This window comes from Protopterus annectens, chromosome 13.part0 (genome assembly GCF_019279795.1).
Source record: "Protopterus annectens isolate FY-2018-M chromosome 13.part0, PAN1.0, whole genome shotgun sequence".
NCBI lineage: Eukaryota > Metazoa > Chordata > Ceratodontiformes > Protopteridae > Protopterus > Protopterus annectens.
This window is the reverse complement of record NC_056747.1, coordinates 1279672112-1279693788: the sequence shown is the minus strand read 5'-3', so window position 1 is coordinate 1279693788 and position 21677 is coordinate 1279672112. Positions and strand designations below refer to the sequence as shown.

Genomic DNA, 21677 nt, shown 5'->3' with positions numbered 1-21677 from the left:
AAAGGTGGCCCTTCCCTAGACCTTTCCAACTATCAACCAATTGCAATTCTCAAAACCCTCTCTAAGATCCTAGAAAGATGTATTCATCACCAGTTCCTCTCCTATCTCCTCAAAACAACATTGTCTCCTCAACCCAACACGGATTTCGCCCATCCCACAGCACCCCCACTGCCCTACTCAAATTCACCAATATTATAAACTCCCACAGGAATCTAGGTAAATTTGTCTCGGCTACATTTCTAGATTTATCTAAGGCATTCGACACAGTCTCACATAATAAACTACTGTCTTGTCTCACTGACCTCAACCTTAACAACCCCACCCTCCTCTGGTTTAAAAGCTATTTAGATAACTGCCAACAATCTGTCAAACGGCATAACTATCTATTCCCCACTCCCAACCTCCTTAGGTGTGCCACAAGGATCAATCCCAAGACCCAGTCTTTTTAATATCTTCACAAACCAACTCCAATCTGCTACCTCTAAAGCCGACATAGTCCAATACGCGGACAACACAACTCTCATATGCTCTGCACCCAACATCAAAATTCTCCAACAAAAAGCCCAAGAAGCCTTCTCTGAAATAGAGAACTGGCTTAACAACTCACAACTCATACTAAATCCCAAGAAAACACAACTAATGCTATTCCAGTCTACAAAAACGAGCAACCTTACCTTCAATATACTCTCCACCAGCAAAACCCAAATCACCCGTCACTGACGCTAAACTCCTAGGAGTTACCACTGACCAGCAACTCAAATTCACAAAGCTCATACCAACAACCATCACTAAAAGTCCACAAAAATCTAGATTCCCTATATCGCTGTAAAAGTTGTCTAACCATCGAATATCGAATTGCAACAGCCAGGACCAATCTCCTATCTACTCTACTTTATGCATCTCCAGTTCTAATTATGCTTTACAAAACTTACCTTAATAAACTTTCCGTCTGTTGCAACAAAACTGCTAGATTCGCTACCAATGCCAAATCATGATCCCACCACTGCCTTTCCCTACAAGCCTTGCACTGGCTTGAATTTCCAAACCTATTAAGGTACCATCAACTCCGCCTAGCTCGTCTAATTCTGTACTATCCCGAGGAAACATCTAACCTGACTGGCATGCTGAACTTCTACAATTCAAATAGGCAACTTTGGTCCTCCAACAAAGCCTTAATCGAAACCATCACATGCAAAAACAACTCTGTGGAATCACTATTTGCCCATGAAATAGCAAAAATATGGAACGACCTTCCCCCTGACCTCAGACTACAAAACTCCACACCCTCCTTTAAAAGCCTACTTAAAACATACCTCTTCACCAACCATCTATGCAACTATAATTGACCCCCTGAAGCCTCGTCCACTTACTATTTCTACACCCCATCTGTCCTGGACAACAAAAACACCATCTAACTATACCTATCCATATGTGAGCAATAACCTACATATGAGTGCATGTACATATGTGTGTGTGTGTGTGTGTGTATGCATGTGTATATATATATATATATATATATATATATATATATATATGTGTGTGTGTGTGTGTGTGTGTGTGTGTTTATATGTATGTATATGCATATATATGTTGTATACTCTTACATGTATTTTTGCTTGAATGTATACATGGAAAACTTCAACATTTACATATAGCCAACATCTTGGCAGACAGGGTCAGTGCAAACTTCACCCCCCTCTCACCCCAAAAAGGGCCCATAACTATACCAGAAGAATGTACTGACCCTGAAATCACAGACACTCCAGTCAAAACAGCCCTCTCCAAAGCCAAAAATACAGCATCAATGGGACTGGACAGTGCCCCAGGCTGCATCCTACATGAGCTCAAAGATGAACTAACCCCTCACCTAAACACACTGTTTAAACTCAGCCTCTCCACAGGCTACATGCCCACAGAGTGGCGCACAACAACAGTTATTCCACTCCACAAAGGTGGAGCCAAAATGGACCCCGGGAACTATCGCCCTATAAGCCTGACTAGCTTGGTCTGCAAAGCTATGGAGCGCATCATCATGGATCTCATTAACAGAGACACTGGAAACCTCCAAACACTGGACCCTACCCAGTTTGGCTTTGATAAGGGCAGATCATGCCTCCTAAACCTGGTAGACTTCTTTGACACAGTTACCAAGGCTGTTAAAAGCATTCTCGAGTCTGCTCCTTGATCTGTTTAAAACTTTCATTTAGTGGCTACAGCTAGGAACTGTAATTTTTTCCCACCCACCCTCCCTAGTGTTGTGTGTTCTTATACTTGGTGGCTTTGCAGTTGCCCGGCCATACTGTATATTTGATCTGTGACACTCCTCCCAGTCTAGTGTCATTAGTTCACTCAATCTAATTAGAGAACATCTGTGAAGGCCAACCCACTCAGATTCTTAACGTTGAATTAACTTCTGTTCCAGCTTTCTCGATTTCCATTTTACTGAAAAAAAAAACCTAAGCTTGCTTCACCCCTTTCCTGTGGCAGGTCAGATATGGATTTGCTGTGTCCAGGACTGTTTGTGAGCTCCTAAGTCCCCCCCCACTTAACTGGGGTTAAACTATTCCTGGCGCCATAAAGTCTGTTTTTCAAAATTTCCCTTGCAACTAGCCAGCTTTTTAGTTTTAGCACTGTTTCTTTGATCTCAGCACTTGTTCAGAACTCACTGTAAGCACTAAATAAGGTACAAATTACTACAGCACTCAACTTTCCTCACTTGTCTACAGGAAAACAGTTTTTAGTACTTAATAAATAAGCACCTATTCAGGCATGTCTAAAGGTCAGCTCCCGGTATTTTCTCCTGTCTACCTGATGAATCTGGGCATCTTGGGACAACGCAGCAATTGCCTCATGTACACAGACAACCCTCTCCTCCTACCACCCAACACTACGACCTGTGAGAGATGCACTTATATAGCCAAACTGGAAGCTAAGCTCTCTTTACCAGAGACTGGCCTAGACAGTCAAGAGGAGAACGTAAACACTTGCACCGCACCACACTCATCACATAGTCCCTCAAAACCTACACCACCAAAACACACACACAGAACTAGCTACAACGTGGTCAGGGCCTAAACAAGGAATACAGTAAGAGTGGAAATCCTTATGAGGTATTTGCTTCCCACAAGAAATACAATTATTAACTTTTTCTGACATCGGACTGGAGCAAGAAAAAAGTTTCCCCAACGGGGTACTTAGCTTTGAGAAGAAGAAGAAAGTCTTCGGAATGAAGCACGAAAAATATCAGGAGTCAGCTGACCGGCACTTGCGAACTGCTTCCACCGCATGGCAAGAAAGACTGGAGAGCATGGCGTTGGCTGGCAGCTTTGTACTCCTGGCGCTTTGACATCAGGGAGCATGACTGAACAGCCGACGCCGGACCCAGACTTTGGGATTCTAGCCGACCGAGGGCTGCCTGCCGGCAGGAAGAACCCTACAGTGATGACTGCAACAGTGAAACACGATGAACATCCACAAAACACACACCTACATTCACGGAGGCTCTCAGTACTAATCTGCCCAAACAACAGAGACCTCCAAAGCAGAAATGCAAGCAACCTCCACCCCCTAACACAACCTAAATGACACATAGCCCACATACTCAGTGTGCCACTCAACTACAGCCCATAAGGCATAACGTACCCAACACTCTAGTCATAGGTGACTCTACAGTCAGGCACACTGATGTTCCACTCACCAGGCTAAACAAGGAAAAAGTTACTGTCAGCTGCCTGTCAGGTGCCAGGATCCGCCATATAACGCACGCACTCAGATCACTCCACAACAAGTACAAATATGACTCTGTCATTGTCCATGTTGGTGTGAATGACCTGAGATGTACCTCCCTGGACTACATGAAAAGAGACATGGAGGAGCTCTCTGATCATGTAGCCCAGGCCGGTATGACTCTAGCCCTGAGTAGCATCCTGCCATCACCGAGAGTGACACCACAGTACAAGGACAAAATGATTGACTAACAACTGGCTAAGCTTTTGGTGTCATTCTAAGGGAATCCAGTATCTGTCTTCCTGGGATGACATGATCGACAGACCACGCTGCTTTGCCAGAGATGGCCTGCATCTGTCGTCCTTGGGATTCCGGATACCGGCAAAGGCTCTTGCCACCCCTATAGTGCCTTTTTTAGGCAAGGTTCAAATGACAAATTCACCACCGTAACAGGTACAAGCAAGCAAAATCTGAGGGTAATGCTACTCAATGCTATAAGTCTAAATCTCAAAATGCACTCACTCAAGGCACTCCTTACAATGGAGAACACTGACATCTGTGCAGTGACAGAGACCTGGTTCAAAGCTCCAGAGAGCACCCCTGCATTACCAGGCTATAATTCATACCACACCTTTCGACCACCAAACCCGGACCGAAACACTAAAGGTGGAGGCGTGTCCATATTCATTAAGGATATCCACACCTCCAAGCTAGTTGCTCAGCATAATGCATCCAAGATTATCCAAGTTCAACTAACTCTGGGCAAAACCACAATCCAGATTGTAGCTTGCTACAGACCCCCCACCATGCCCCAAGATTCCCACTCCTCCTTTCTTGATACACTGGAAAATATTAAGGTACAACACAACAATCTAATAATGGGTGATTTCAACTACCCTACCATTAACTGGGAAAACTACTCATGTACCAACTCTTTTGCTCAACGTTTTCTGGAAATCATCAATTCCAACGCTTTGGATCAACTTATCCACACCCCCACCAGAGGCAGCAATATCCTAGACCTGGTCATCACCAACATGGGTGACCGGTGTTCACACCAGAGATCAGCTCCTCGTTGGTCAGATCCGACCACAAGCTAATCACCCTAGACATCCACATCCCGCTCCCACCCCCCATTAGGAAAATAACTGTAAAAAATTTCTCCAAAGCCAACTTCACGCTTCTTAAGACAGAAGTGGCAAACTTCATGACACCCATGCAGATGGACAACAGAGGTACGACTGCTGAATCCTACACAAATGCACTTTGTAAGCACTTACACAAGTGCATGGATCGTGCTATCCCTAACAGAACCAAGATGCTATCCTCCAAAAAAAGGAAGCGAAATCTGGTGGTCTTCTGCCATAAACACACTCTACAACAGAAGAAAAAAACTGTTGCAAAAAAGAGTAAAATCCCACGATTGGAGGAACTCCCTGGTCAGCCTCAGTAGGAAGCTGAGATCCCTCATAAAATCCTCCAAAGCTAGTTATGAAAACAAAACTGCCACTGATTCTAAAGACAACCACAAAGCATTCTATAGCTATGTCAAAAATCTCAATGGCAACACTCAGATCTGCTCTGAGTTACAGCACAATGACACTAAACATACAGAACCAACTGATATTGCCAACATCCTGGCAGATAGGTTCAGTGCTAACTTTACTTCCCTCTCACCCCCTAAAGGGCCCATCTTTATACCGGAAGAATGCAAAGTTCCTGTAATCACAGCTGCACAGGTAAAAACTTCACTCTCCAAAGCCAAGAACACAGCATCCATGGGACCTGACAACATCCCAGGCTGCCTTCTACATGAACTACAGAATGAACTGGCACCCCACCTCAGTACCATGTTCAATCATAGCCTCACCTCAGGCTTTGTGCCCATTGAAAGGCACACCGCGACAGTTATTCCACTCCACAAAGGGGGGGGGGGGCACAACAGACCCCGGGAACTACAGCCCAATTAGCCTGATGAGCCTCGTCTACAAGGCCATGGAACGTATCATCATGGAACTCAAACAATGATACTGGAGATCTCCAAACTCTGGACTCTACACAGTTTGGGTTTGTAAAAGGCAGCTCATGTCTCCTAAACCTGATAGACTTATTTGAAGTAGTCATCAAAGCCACAGATGAGGATAAGGTGGTTCACACAGCCTATCTAGATCTCGTCAAGGCGTTCGACACCATCCCCCACACTGGAATTATAGATAAACTCACTAAACTAGGTATAAATTCCTATGTCACAAGATGGGTTGCCAACTGGCTTACTAAAAGAACCCACACTGTGAAAGTAGCAGACTCCAAATCAGACTTCAGACCAGTGACAAGTGGAGTACCACAGGGTTCAGTCCTGGGTCCTCTCCTGTTTGGTATCTACTTCTCTGAAGTACAGGCTAACACAGAAGGTCTTTGGCTAACTAAATTCACAGATGACTGCAAACTAGGAGCCATAATTGAAACTCCTAATGATGTGGACATCCTACAAAAGGGCCTCACTGAGACAGATGCCTGGTGTCAAAGACATGGTCTCAAGCTCAGTGCCAAAAAGTGCATGTAAATCCCCTTTGGTAAAAATTCTGTACCCATGAACTACCACATAGGCGGTAGTCTACTTAACACCGAAAGTGTGATAAGAGACCCTGGGACACAGGTAGACAGTAGTCTCTCCTTTGATAACCACATCGCCAAAGTGGTCAGGAAATCCTTCTACGTGGCACACCTCATCACAAAAGGTTTCTCATCCAGAAAAAAAGAGGTCATTGTTTCCCTCTACTCATCACTCATTAGACCCATTATAGAGTACAACGCCCCTTTTGGTATGTACCTCACAAGACATCTACAACAACTGGAAAGGCAGCAGAAATACATCACAAAGAGGATTACTGGCCTCAAACAGATGTCTTACGCAGACGGTCTCAAAAAACTCAAGCTTTACTCAGTCGCATATCGCCTACTCAGAGGCAATCTCTGCCTAACATACAAAGCAATGTCAAACCCAGAGCAGTTGGACATGCTCCACTTAAAGAAATCCCAATCCCTCCGAACTACACCCTCTACGGACCTAAACGCTGTCACCACAATAAACAGAACGTGCTGGAGGGATAGATTCCTGTCCCAGAGAATTCCCATACTCTGGAACAGACTACCTATCTATGTCAAACAGAGCTCCTCATTAGCACTCTTCAAGAAAAATCTTGATGATTGGATGGGTAATAGGAAATTCACCCCAGGGATCTCTTCTGTGGTTCTGCTTGACAGGGGCACAGGAAAATAATTTTCTTGGGTGGCGAACGCCAGGGCACATTTTTGGCTAGGCTTGTATAGGCCCTAGGGCCAATAGCCTAGTACCTACCTATGAACCTATGAAAGGTGGTCCACACAGCCTACCTAAACCTCGCAAAGGCCTTCGACACCATTCCCCACTCGGGTATTATAGACAAGCTCACCAGCCTGAACATAAACCCCTACGTCACGAGATGGGTTGCCAACTGGCTCATGGACAGAACCCACATGGTAAGAGTTGCGGGAGCTATGTCTGACTCAACTGGTTACAAGTTTCATTCCCCAGGGCTCAATCCTAGGATCCCTCCTGTTCGGCATATACTTCTCAGAGGTACAGGCAAGCACAGGAGGACTATGGCTGACCAAGTTCGCAGATGACTGCAAACTAGGGGCTATAATTGACTCTCCGGCTGACACAGACATCCTCCAAAAGGGTCTCACTGAGACAGATACCTGGTGTCAAAACCATGGCCTCAAGCTAAATACCAAAAAGTGCACAGTCATCCCCTTTGGAAAAAAAGTACCCACAAACTACCACATGGGTGGTAGCCCCCTAAATATGGAAGACGTAATAAGGGATCTGGGGATCCAAGTAGATAGTAACCTCTCCTTTGATAATCACATTGCCAAAGTGGTTAGAAAATCCTTCTATGTGGCCCACTTAACCACAAAAGGGTTTGCATCCAGATAAAAAGAGGTCATTGGGCCCCTCATCAGATCCATCATAGAGTACAATGCCCCATTTGGGATGTACCTTACAAGACACCTGCAAGAACTGGAAGACCACAGAAGTACCTCACCAAGGGGATCACTGGCCTTAAGCAGATGCCCTATGCAGTCGACTGAAGAAACTCCAGCTATACTTGGTTGCATGCCACCTACTCAGAGGTGATCTTTGCCTGACATACAAGGCCATGTCCAACCCAGAATTGATGGACATGCTCCACCTAAAGAAAACCATACCCCTTGAGCCACATGCTCCATGGATCTAAACCTCACCACAACAATAAATAGGACTTGCTGGAGGGATAGATAACTGTCCCAGAGACTTCCCATGCTCTGGAACAAGATTCCAATCTACATTAGGCAGAGCCCCTCACTAACACTCAAGAGAAACCTTGACAAGTGGATGGGAAACAGAAAGTTTACCCCGGGGATCACTTCAATGGCTCTGCTGGACAAAGGCACAGGGAACTAATCTAAGGTGGTGGCAAAAGCCAACACATTCCGGCTGATAGCCTAGTACCTACCTATGAACCTATACTCTTATTCAGTTGTGAAATATCTTCCAATGCTCTACCAGGTTCTTATCTACTCTCACTGTATATTTTGTACACTTGTATTTTCAACCAAAAGGGGTAATATCATCTTATTGTATACTAACTGCTGTAAAGTCTACAATCTGCATGCTACTACTCTGTAATGTCTCTTTTGTAAATTTTTCTTCTCTCTGTAAACTTATGGAGTTTTTCTCCCCAGGACTCCACTGAAAATGGACACTTGTTGTCCAGTCGGACTATCCCTGCAAACAAATGTTAAATAAATAAATAAGTAAAAAATAAATAAGTGAATAACGCACACTCCAAAGCTAAGAATACAGCATCCACAGGACCAGATGACATCCCGGGCTGTGTACTACATGAACTACAAAATGAACTGGCATCTCACCTACCTAAGTGTCATGTTTAATCATAGCCTCACCTCAGGCTTCGCGCCCACTGAGTGGTGCACATCTACAGTTACCCCACTCCAAAAGGGGGATTCACCTTGGAACCCGGGAACTACCGCCACATCAGTCTGATGAGCCTGATCTGCAAGGCCATGGAACGTATTTTCATGGAACTTATAAACAAAGACATTGGCAACCTTCAAACACTGGACCGCACTCAGTTTGGGTTCGTGAAGGGCCGAACTTGTCTCCTGAACCTGACTTCTTTGAATCAGTCTCCAGAGCTGTGGATGAGGGTAAGGTGGTCCACACAGCCTATCTGGACCTCGCCAAGTCCTTTAACACCATCCCCCAATCTGGAATCAGAGCTAAACTTACAAAGCTGGGCATTAATCCCTATATTACTTGATGGGTTGCCAACTGGCTTACTAACAGAACCCACACTGTAAAAGTAGCAGACTCCAAATCCAGCTCCAGACAAGTGACAAGTGGAGTACCTCAGGGTTCAGTCCTAGGACTGCTCTTGTTTGGCATCTACCTCTCTGAAGTACAGGCCAACACTAAGGGATTCTTGCTAACAAAGTTTGCAAATGACTGCAAACTGGGAGCCATTACTGAATTTCTAAATGATGTGGATATTCTACAAAATGGGCCTTACAGAACTAGATGCCTGGTGCCAGAGCCATGGGCTCAAGCTCAATGCCAAAAATGTCTAGTTATCCCCTTTGGGAAAAAACATGTACCCATGAATCACCACATAGGTGGCAGCACACTAAACACAGAAAGTGTGATGAGAGACTTAGGGACACAGGTGGACAGTGGTCTCACCTTCGATAACCACATCGCCACAACAGCCAGGAAATCCTTCTATGTGGCACACCTCATCACCAAGGGCTTTTCTTCCAGAAAAAAGGAAGTCTTTTGTCCCACTGTACTCATCCCTCATTAGACCCATTATAGGATACAACGCCCTGTTTGGTATGTACCTCTCAAGACATCTGCAACAACTGGAAAGGCCACAGAAATACCTCACTAAAAGAATCACAGGCCTAAAGCAGATGCCATAAGCTGACCATCTAAAAAACTCCAGCTATACTCTGTCGCATATCGTCTATTCAGAGGCGATCTCTGCTTAACATATAAGACCATGTCAAACCCAGAGCTGCTGGACATGCTCCACTTAAAGAAATCCCAATCCCTCAGAGCCACACGCTCCGGGGATCTAAACCTTGTCATCACAATGAACAAAACATGCTGGATGGATAGGTTTCTGACCCAGAGACTCCCTAGACTCTGGAATAGACTGCCCATACATGTCAAGAAGAGCGCCTCTTTGGCCCTATTTAAAAGGAACCTCGATGACTGGATGGGAGATAGAAAATTCATCCCGGGGATCACGTCAGTTGCCTTGATAGACAGGGGTCCAGGGAAGTAAATATTGTTGGAAGAAATAACCAGGAAATTGTTATGGCTAGGCCTGTATAAGCCCTAGGGCTGATAGCCTAGTACCAACCTACGAACCTATGAATAAATAAATAAATAGAAGAGGGGCACTCCACTTGTGGAACAAATTCCAAACTGATATCCTGCACATCTATATTTTGAATATGATCAGCAGTATAAACCTTGACAACTGGTTATTTCATTTACTTCCGATCAGAGACTCCTTTGAATTTCCATATTTATCCTTAATGGATATAGTGTATGTAATATAGTATCAACTGTTAAGTTACATAATTTTTAAGTGTTACTCTATGTTTTTACTGACATCTTATTCAAATGAATGTAATGTAGAGTGAACAATGAAAAGTGGCTTTGGCTTTGCCCAGACTCTGCTGGCAAAGAAAGTCAAACACATAAATTATATAACGGTACACACTCACATCTGCCCTTACAATCCAGTGGAATGTTTCCATAAACCAAAAAGATACAAGACTTGGCCAAGAGTTCTTGTACCACCATCAATATTTCTCCTAAAACCCCTGGAGTATTCGTACCTCAGACCCTTGGCAGGCCCATATTTAGCCCTTTAGTTCACCTGTCTGCCATTCCTTAATCCAGACATATATCCAGCTGTTCTCCCTCTTCTAAGGTCCTTCCCTCCCCAGCCAGTAACTTCCCAGTACTCTCTAGAAACACTTCTGTAAAACAATCACTTAACATCCAAGCCTGCTGTTTCGCAACCTACATATCCTTTTCTTCCTCCTCTAACCATCTAGCCCCATTTTCGCTTTTAGAAACTGACCTTCACCTACGCTGTCTTCCCAGCAACCAATGGCACCATGGAGAGGAGGGAGTGAGTGTCAATGGAATGCAGCCACAGTGCAACAAGAACAGTGTTTTTTCTGCTTTATATTTTACCCCTCCTCAGACACATAACAAGCATGCACTGAAGGCTACTGCGAATGCAGCCAAATGAGCCACTTGTACGTTCCCCAATTCATACTCTGCATGATGCACCCCTGTTGTCCAGTCTGTGGGCACTGCAATGGCCTGGACCACCTCTCTCCTCCTAAAAATGGCAAGCCAACATAAACTGATCACTCATACCCTCCCCTACTGCCTACTCCTACTCTCACGTCACTAACTGACCTTGTCAAATGGTTCACAGTCTGGGCTTTATCCTTTCGTGCCACAAAGATGGCTGGCATCCTTAACACTTTTACCTTAAGCTACAGACTACACTGAATCTTGCATACAAATAAATTACTTTATGACAGCCTAATCTGTGTCACCAATACATTCTGGTCTATCCCGGCTTCCCTAATGGTATAACTGACAAATTCCGAATGAATTAATATTCCTTTCTTTTCTTTACACTGCTAATTTCATGTGTTAAAAAGAGGTTTATATCTTTCATACACTGAGTAGCATTTGTCTTAACCAGCAGTATACATTATTATAAATCACTGCAATCCACAATGCGTCATGTAATCTGAAATGTATAATAAAAACTAGAAGGCTGAAAAATTTGTATGTTGGTAAAACAAGAAAAATGTTCCACTAAGCAAGAAGCCTCATCTATTCTTCTACTTAACTAGAAATGAACAGCTGTTTTTGGTGCACAGTTTCAATGCTGCTTCTGCAAGGTAGAGATTTACAAATGGGAGGGGGGGCTGAGAAGATTTGAAGATAAAAAACAGCTAAGAAAGAGATCTAGGGGCCAAAGCCTCCTGTGTAGAAGATGGACAGAAAAGGCATATGAAATTTGCATTCCATAACATCTGAAGTTATACGTTCACAAAACGGAGGTTGACACTTCTAGCATTCAAGCAGGAGTACCATTCCCGAAACCAACACAAGTAGGAACTCTCTAGAACGTTTCTCCATTTATTACCTGAAAGCATTCTTTACCTCCCAACTGATTTCACTCTGCCCCTATTTGTAAACCTGTTATTGCATAGCATTTATTTTACCAAACCAACACCTCTAAAGTCCCCAATCCAAGTATTATTTATCGTTTTTCTACTTTCACATACATACTGAACCAGTCGGTGATACGAGACCAGTGATGCACTTCTGCGTACAAAACTACACTCCTCTATATTCACACTGTATAAAAAGTGGCAGATATCTACTCAATAATGGAAAAGAAGAAAAACATTAATAAGAAAGGCACATAATGATGGTGGTTACCGTAATCTGACTGGCCAACAAGTGTAACAGAGATTGAATCCCACCAGAGGCCTTACCTTTTCTTTGTCACTTGCTTCTCTAGACACAGTTGAACCCTTGAAGGGAAAAAGAAAAAATACAATTTCAAACAAAATATTGAAGCATTACGTACATATGAATATATACACATCCAACTATCTAAACCAGTACAGTCACATCCCATTTATAGCAAGATGCTCACTGTTGTTCTGTGTTTGGGCTAACTGCTAGGTCTCTGCAGTACATCTCATTTCTAACAAAAAAAAACCTCCAGGGAAGGGGTCACAGTGTGATGTAAAGTAACAAGGTTGAAATTTCTTTCTAAATCGACAGAGGTCTCCAGCCAGCCAAAAAAAACAAAACATTTATGGTTGTCAATGCCTTTTTATGAAAGGCTATTTACTTTATTACTATGTTATCACTGCTTTATTCAACAAAAAGAAATGACCCACAAGTAACAAAAGGTGAAAGAGGCCCATTACAATATTATTTTATTACTTTTGAAATACCAACCACTTGACTATACTAGATTCAAATTTAAGACATCAGACCCCTGCACGTGGGGAAAAAGAAGCTCATATGTCACTAGCAAGGGGAATCAGAATGCAGCAGTTGTGAAATGCATACGGCAGTTAATTCTGATTATAAGACAAACAACAGATTTTACGAAAAGAAACATTTAGTTCAGTACACAATATAAAAAAAACAAGCAAATGAATAAGCAAAGTAGTCTGTCATGGCAGTGTACAGCATCTGTTCTCTGTTAAGGCACAGCTAAACTCACATGCTGTGAAAAACACTGCCATGCTACTTGACAACATATGTTTGTATAAAAATCCATATGTTACGCAACAGCTGTCATTCATTCATTCATTCAGCAGTTACAGCTTCACACTTTGAAACATTTTACTGTGATTTATTCAGTTTACTTTATTTCTAATTAAATATAAATGCATAAAGTCCAAGCACTTCATACATTAAATACTTTTCCAAGTGCTTTTTTTGCCCTCTGCCTGCTGACCATCAAGCCTTCCCAACTGGACTCAAGTCCATTCATTCCCTAGTGGGAGACCGTCCCCAGATATGGTAAGAGTTGCCCAGAGCTGCCATAATTCAAGCAGACATTGGGGATTTTGTGCTTTTGTAAGCATCCCACCAATGACAGCATTTTCAAGTCCCTAACCAAGTCTCTCGTCAGGGCGATGGGCTACCTACATCACCATGGGGACTCAGTACCTTCTCCCTGTGGCTGCACACTTCCAAGCCTTCATTTGTAATCACCAGGCAGTGGTTCTGTGAGTTGTAAACCCATGCCCAGGATGCCCACTGCATACCTCCCCTGCGCCAAGCAACTGTGGCTGTGCGTCTTTGCTCCACACCCTGGAAGGGCACATCCATACTCCCCTGTCACTGCCATCAAGCACCCCAGCAACTAATCAATCTCAGCTCACCTGGGCCATAGTCAGGGTTTTATCCTTTTATGTCACTAATGTTGGCTACTTCATACATTATATATAAGAAAGGGAATTATCCAAGTTGTCATAAAAAATAAGAGATTATAAACATCTGAAACAGACTTTACATAATGTATTTTACAACAAAATAGCATGCTACTTTACAAAGCTCAACTGACAAGAGTGAAAAATACCCCAAAAGATAAATTTTAATGAGGTTTTCCATTAAAGCAGCCCTACTGTTTAAAATCACTGCATACTTGAACCAAATATATACCAAGAAATAAATAGATATATTCTTGCAAGTTCAAACTTCATGAATTACTTTTCGGCTATCTAAAATATTACAATAAAGCGGAGATCACACTACTCAGTTTGTAATTAATTCAGCATTTTGTTCAGTAAAGACAACAGCCAGACCAATCTGAGAAACAACACTGACTTTCTGATTAGAGCACACACTCAAAAGGAAGAAAGTACAGTTGTGTACGACCTTACCATAACAGATGTCCATCTTCTCACTGTTGCAGTACTCCTTACTAAAATGACATCCCTGTCAAGGACAGACAAACGTCTGGCCAGAATACCAAAAACTTAACTCCTTCCAGGTGCCGTATGTCAGATGTATGTTCTACATCTTAAGTACAAGGTACTTAAGTGATGTAAGCGACCCTAATCCTCAGAACTGAATTACCCCAGGACAACCAGAGCAATCCAAGAGGAAAAGCAAATACACATGCACCCAGAAAGGGAAGACCCTCCAGCCACAGAGGAAGAAAGAGAGCAGAATGGTGGTGGGGTGAGGGATGGAGGGAGGTACAGAATACTGCAACAGTGAGAAACAGGACCTAAAGTGTCATGGTAGGATCTCACACAACTGCACTACATTGTCCTTCCTTTTCAATGTTGCAGTATTCCTTTCTACAGGGAGAGTACAAACGCTCCTAGAGAGGATGGAAGGAGGAAGCCACAGAGGACCCCAGATGGAAGGAGGAAGCCACAGAGGACCCCCCCCCATATATCATGCAGGATGGCCCTGGCAAAACCAACTCTGGGCCTCGATACAACATCCAGCTTGTAGTTTTTAGTGAATGTGTGTACAGAAGACCAAGCATCAGCTTCCAAAATGGATCTAGTATCCAAGACCCTACGAGAAAGCACCAGAGGAGGCCACCGCCATGGCAAAATGAGCATGAACAGGAGAAGAAACTGCTAACCGCAAAAAGAAATGAACTGAGAAATCCAAGAGGAGATGGTCTGCTTAGAAACAGTGCAACACAATGTCTTGGAATAGTTAGAAACAAAAGTTTATGCAAATTTCCTTACATCCTTAGTCTTACCCAGCTAATATGTGAACTCTCTATGTGGATCCTCGGTATGAAGAATACTCTCACCTTCATTCTGTGGAGAAGAGAAAAAAGATGACGAATGGTCTGAGTTAAAGACAAATCATTAACTACACTGGGCATGAAAGGAGGATTAGTATGAAGAGAAACTCTGTGGGGGAAAAAAAAAACAGAAGTGGGGAGAACAGCCATGAGTGCCCATAAGTTCAGAAACCCTCATCTCCGAAGTAAGAGCCATTAACAGAACAGCTTTCCAACTACACAATTAAAAAGAAGATACTATGGTCTCAAAATGTGGCAGAGTTCATTTTTCAAAGAAAAAAAAAAAGTTAAGGTCGCAAGAAGGAGAAATCTTGGGGCCTAATATGAAGGATGCCTTTCAGAAACTGTATGACTTCAAACCTAGAAGAATGTGGCAGATTCAAAGGCAGATAAGCAGAGATGGTCGACAAATGAGTTTTAACAGATGAGTATGCGAGGCCAGAATTGAGCAGTTCACACAAATGAGAACAGTAGGAATACCCACAGGAGGTGGGTCCAGTTTATACTTGTGACAACAAATAGAAAATCTATTCTACTTAGCACCATAGGATTTGAGTAGTGGGTTTCCTGGCCTGCTGCAAAACCCAGAGCATGCTCTCGGAAAATTACTGTCTAAAAGCAATCAAATCCCTGTCGCCCAAATAATGCAGGGTGAGTAAATAAAGATGAATGAGAGATCCTGTGTGACCATCATTCAGCTGAGATGCGATGACTGGCCTTGGCCATATGAAATAGAAGGGGGAACCAGTGCTGTCTGGTACAAAAGGGAGTCACCAACAACATTTTGGACCTGTCCTACATAATTTTGTGTGGAACTCTTGGTAACAGAGGAAGAGGAGGACAAGCATACAGAAACATGCCCTTTCAGCAAAAAGATATGGTGTCCAGTCTCCAAGCCAGAGGACTTAGGAAGTTGCCTGTTCAAAGGGAAATCAAAAAGATCTACTTGAAGAGTACCCTTACCAATGTACAATGTCCAGAAATAACTACGTGTGAAGTATCCATTTGTGAGGGTCTGCCCTGGACCAGCTCAGATGGTCTGCCACTAGACTGTGCTCTGAGGGAATGCAGACTGCCTGAGGGGTCACTTAATGGTGAATCATAAAATCCCAAGCCTGAAGAGCCAGTCTGCAAAGAAGGTATGATTTTGTGATCCATTGCTTGTTTATGTACCACATAAATGGTACTTGTGAAAACTCTCAAAAGACCTGGGAACCAAAGTGAGTAATCAAAGCTCTTGTCTGGTTCACCAATTGCTTGGAAGACCAAACTCCCTGAACCCTGATGCTATTGGAAGATCTTCTACCTTGATCCAAAGCATCTATATACAGCTCAAAGTGGCGAGAAGAGTCTGAAAAGGCAGGCTGGGATTCAGAAAATCTGATGAATCTATCAGAGGAGCTCAAGTCTGAGGCAAAGCAAGAGAGGGATGGAAATGTCAAGGTGATGGCAGTGTTGACGCCAAACAATTTTGAGATACCATCTGAAACTTCCTCATGTGGAATATGGAGAAGGAGACCATAGGAAAGTTGGATGCCGTGAATCCCAGCACTCAAAGAAATTCTCTTGCAGGCATCACTTGAAGAGGAAGAAGACACAGGAAAACTGTTAAGGAAAGGATCTTGGGAGGAGGAAGCAAAGCCAGCATCAGCAAGGTCTGAATCCTGTAAACCAGGAAAAACAGATCCTGAAAAAGGGTCAGAACAGACTTTTTGAGATTTAAAGTGAACTTAACACTGTGGAGCAGAGGCAGAACAGGATATTTTCTAGATCCTGAAGCAGAGGCTGCTAAGAGGAGGCTTTAATCAGAAGGTTGTCTAAATAAGGGAAGATGTCTGCAGAAAGGCTACTGCCGGGATCAAACATTTAGTTAAAAGCTCCTGGAGCTGTAGAAAGACCAAAAAGGAAACCAGAGAACTGATAATGTGAGGAGAAAAAGTACAGTTTTGTACCTACCATAAATGTAGATGTTCGAGTGTTCACACTGCTGCAGTCATCACACTTGGGTTATCCTGCCGTCAGGCGGTCCCGCAGTCGGCCAGAGTTCCAAAGTCTTGGTCTGGCGTCGGTTGCTGTCACTTCTTCCCTGACGTCAGTGCGCCAGGGGTATATAAGATGCATTCAATGCCATTTTCTTCAGTTTTTCTTGCCCCAGATATCAGGTGCCCCCAATAGGTAGGCAATACATATTGATAATAAAATATATATATATATATATATATATATATATATATATATATACATACAAATAAAACAATTCCTTCAGTTACAAGCAAATACACCACAAAGGTTGTATAGGATAGAAAGGTATAGATAACTCCAGCTAGTTCAGAGGGGATGGAGGGAGGGTAACCTGGACTGCAGCAGTGTGAATACTCGAACATCTACATTTATGGTAGGTACAAAACTGTACTATGTTCATCATGTTACACTGCGGCAGTCATCACACTTGGGTTGAGTCCCAAAGCTAAGGATGGGTGGTGGAACTAAACAGGGTTTGGTGAGGCTAGTAGGCCCTGCAGAACTGCAGTGGCAAAGCCAGCTCTGGTTTTAGAGTATAGAGGTAAGTGATAGTGCTTGGTGAAGGTGTGCACTGAACTCCAAGTTGCAGCCTCCAAAATATCCTTGGTTGGTACCCCTCTGAGGAAGGCTGCTGATGTTGCTGTAGCCCTGGTGGAATGGGGCCTGATGTTACCAGGCACAGATTTCCCATGGTGTGTGTAGCAGAAATGGATGCAATGTCTTATCCATTTTGAAATGGTCTGTTTTGAGATAGCTTTTCCTTGTGATCCTGCAGCATAGGATACAAAGAGCTGGTCAGATTTTCTGAAAGTCTTAGTTTTATCCAAGTAGTAACGTAATTGCCTGTGAATGTCCAAAGAGTGTAGGAGCCTTTCCCCTTTGTTCTGGGGGTTTGGGTAAAAGGTGGGCAAATGAATGGTTTGGTTTAGGGCCACACTGGATACTACATTTGGCATAAAGGAAGGGTTAGTTCATAAAGAGACTCTGTCTTGATGAAAAATGATGAAAGGCTCCACTGCCATTAGGGCCTGTAGTTCTGAGACTCTTCGTGCTGAAGTTATTGCTAGCAGTAGGGCAGTTTTCCATGATAGGAACTGTAGATCAGCTGGGAAAGCTGGTTCAAAGGGCGGTAGTGTACGTTTTTCCAAAACAAAGTTGAGATGAGAAGGAAAGTCCTTTATGTAACATCTCAGTTAAATATTGAAGAATCTGAGGAATATTTGGGACAAGGGGATTTTGGCCTTTAGCCTGGTTCCAGGCGCAGAATCTTTTCCATTTGTCTGAATAGACTTTCCCGGTGCTGGGCCTCCTGGCCTCCAGAATGATGTCCATCACTGCTTTAGAGAGAAGTGTTGACTGGTTGTTTAGGCAATTTGCCATGCAGCCAGATTTAAAGTCTTGAGCTGGCTGTGTAGAATCTGATTGTTTTGCTGAGTGAGCAGGTGAGGAATTGTAGGTAAAATCCATGGTGGGCCTTGAGCCATGTTCCTTAGTATTGGATACCAGTGTTGGCGTGGCCAGTCTGGAGCAATGAGTATCATTTGTGGCCTCTCTAATCTGGCTTTCAGCAGCACCTTTGCCAGAAGAGGCAGTGGAGGAAAGGCATACACTGCCAATGTTTTCCAACTGAATGAGAGGGCGTCCACTTTCCAAGCTAGTGTGTGGTATGTCCTTGTGCAGAATTTCCGTAGTTGGTAGTTTTGGGGGGAAGCAAACAGATCTATGTCTGGGCTCCCCCATTTTTGAGTTATCATTGCGAATACTTGTGGATCTAGTTTCTACTTGTGAGGATCTATAATGTTTCTGCTTAGATCGTCTGCCAATGTGTTTTTCTTTCCTGGAAGGAATTGTGCTTGTAGTTGAACTTGGTAGGTCAGTGCTGTGTTCCACAAGGTCATTGCTTGTCTGCATAAGGGGTAGGAGTGTGAACCCCCTTGCTTGTTGATGTACCACATCACTGTGGTGTTGTCCGTCTTTATTAGGAGTTGTCCTGGATGTAGGAGGTCCTTGAAAGCTGTTAGGGCATTTTGTACAGCTAACCTCTCTTTTTGATTGATATGTAGATGCCTTTGGTCTGCAGACCATTTGCCCTGAATACACTGTCCTGCCATATGCGCTCCCCAGGCATAATCCGATGCATCTGTTGTTATAGTTTGCCTGGCTGTGGGTAAGGTAAAAGGCTGACCCTTGTTGAGGTGACATGCCCGAGCCCACCATAGAAACTCCTGATGAAGGTAGGGTATGAGTGGAATTATTGTTTCCAAGCTGTGGCTGTGTTGAGTCCATACGCTTTTCAGATACCATTGTAATTTCCTCATATGCAGTTTTGCAAATGGTATTAGTAGTATGCAAGATGCCATGAATCCCAAGGCCTGCAGAATTTTTCTTGCAGGGAGTTGGGTCTTTGTTGCCATCATTTTGAAGTATTGAGTCAGTTGTCCTTGCTTGCCTGGCGTGAGATAAGCCATCTGGGCCGTTGTATTTAAGCTGGCACCCAGGAATATTATGTCTTGTGAGGGCACTAGTTTTGACTTCTTTTCATTTACCGTGTACCCTAGGCAACTTAGTAGTTTTTTGACAAACGCCAGATGCTTTAATAGAATGTCCTTGCTTTCTGCTTGAATAAGGCAGTCATCCAGGTATGGATATATTTGAATCCCTCTTTGTCTGCAGTATGCAATTACTGGTGCCAGGCATTTTGTCAAGACCCTGGGCGCAGTAGATAAACCAAAGGGCAGTGCAGAGAATTGGTAATGGGTTGAACCTGCTATAAATCGGAGGTATCTTCTGCAATTTTGTCTGATAGGGACATGCAGGTATGCCTCCTGGAGGTCCAACACTACTAGTCAAGCCTTCTTGCCCAGCATGGGAAGAAGTTGCTGTAGTGTTAGCATCTTGAATTTGGGTACTTCCAGGTATGTGTTTAGAATTGAAAGGTCCAGAATGGGTCTCCAGGCTTTGTTCTTTCGGGGAACTAGAAACAGTCGAGTAAAATCCTTGTCCTTGCTCCTGTGTAGGAACCTGTTGAATGGCTCTCATGTCCATGAGAGTTGAAATTTGCTTTTGAGCCTCTGCCCATTGATTTGGTGGCAGGTTTGGCATTCCTTTTATCCTTGGCAAAGTGTGAAAGTGGAATCTGTATCCTTGAGATACAATATTTAGGACCCATTTGTCTTTTGTGATGATGTGCCAATTGTCTGCAAAAAGTGTTAATTTTCCCCCCAAGGGAACTGCCAAGAGGGTTTTGCTTGGAAGTCTGAGGGGTAAGTCATTGTGTTTGTCTTCTGGTAGTTTGGGACCTGTCTTGTCCTCCTTTTTGGGTTGTGGCACCCCATTGTCGAGGCTGGTAAGAGCCTTGTGACTGGCCTCTGCCCCTTGGGCGTATCTGCCCCTCTGTGGTCTGGCAGAAGCTGGAAAGGACCAATTTTTGGTTGGCCAATTTCTTCTGAAACGAGGGGGTTGAACTTGTAAAAAATCCTTGACCGTCTGCATAGATTTTGCCTTATCCTCCATTTTCTTTAAAACTACTACTGCTTTTACACCAAATAAAACATCCTGCTGTAAAGGTGCATCCAATAAATTTGCTTTAACATGATTGGGTAAAGTTTGTTCTTTTAACTAAGCATGCCTACGTATGACAGACCCTGTCACTGCTGCTCTACAAGAAGCTTCCAATGAATCAAATCCACATTGTAAAGTATGTTTTCCCACTTGTTCAGCTGCATGCAACAAATCTTGCATTTCCTTGTAATCAGGCTGTTCTGTATGTGTGAGCATTTTTTGTTTTAATTGAGACATCAAATATTGTTGATATTTCAGCATGTGAAACTGACAATTTAAGGCCCTCATAGCTAGAGTAGCTGAGGTATATACTTTCTTTCCCCATCTGTCTAGTGCTCTAGAATCCCTTTCAGAGGGCACAGGATTTTTAGCCTTAACCCCTTTGGGACCCTGGGAAATGGTTTCTGGGTCAGCAACAGGGATTTTATACAGGAATTTGTGCGAGTCAGGGACTCTGTAGTATCTGACTGGTTTGGCTGGTGCAGGAGGTAGTGAATCTGGGTTAAGACTAGATTTTGAGTAAACATCATCCACAATGTCTAACAGGTGGAATAGCAAGTGGTCTGTGCTGGGGTAGTAAAAGGAACTCTCGGAGCCTTTTCTTGGAATCAGAATAATCCTTGGCCTTCCCAGTGGAAATGTTCCCTCATGGTATGTAAGGTTTCCCCCAAAAGAGTAGTCTTCTGGGGGAGATGCAGAAGGGATAGATTCTTCAGCATCAGAGTCTTCATAAGGGGGAAAGGAATATTCCTGTTCTTCAGAAGAGTCTGAGGAAATTGAAACCTGGTCAGAGGAAGCGTAGTCCTCCTCCTGTCTTGGCCTTTTATCAGGAGGGGGATGGGAAACTCAGAGTAGGGTAATTAAGTCTTCAGCCATCTTAAGCATCTGTTTCTTAGGCATGGGGCCTTGTACTGG

The 21677-nt window shown here is 43.5% G+C and overlaps 1 protein-coding gene across 1 annotated transcript in view; it reads right to left on the bottom strand.

The window, feature by feature from the left end:
• PIP4K2B (phosphatidylinositol-5-phosphate 4-kinase type 2 beta) overlaps positions 1-21677 on the bottom strand; it is a 571177-nt gene that overhangs the window by 140446 nt on the left and 409054 nt on the right. Inside the window, exon 6 of the mRNA XM_044055292.1 lies at positions 12376-12414. Coding sequence (XP_043911227.1) covers positions 12376-12414 — 39 coding nt within the window. The remainder of the gene's footprint in view (positions 1-12375; positions 12415-21677) is intronic.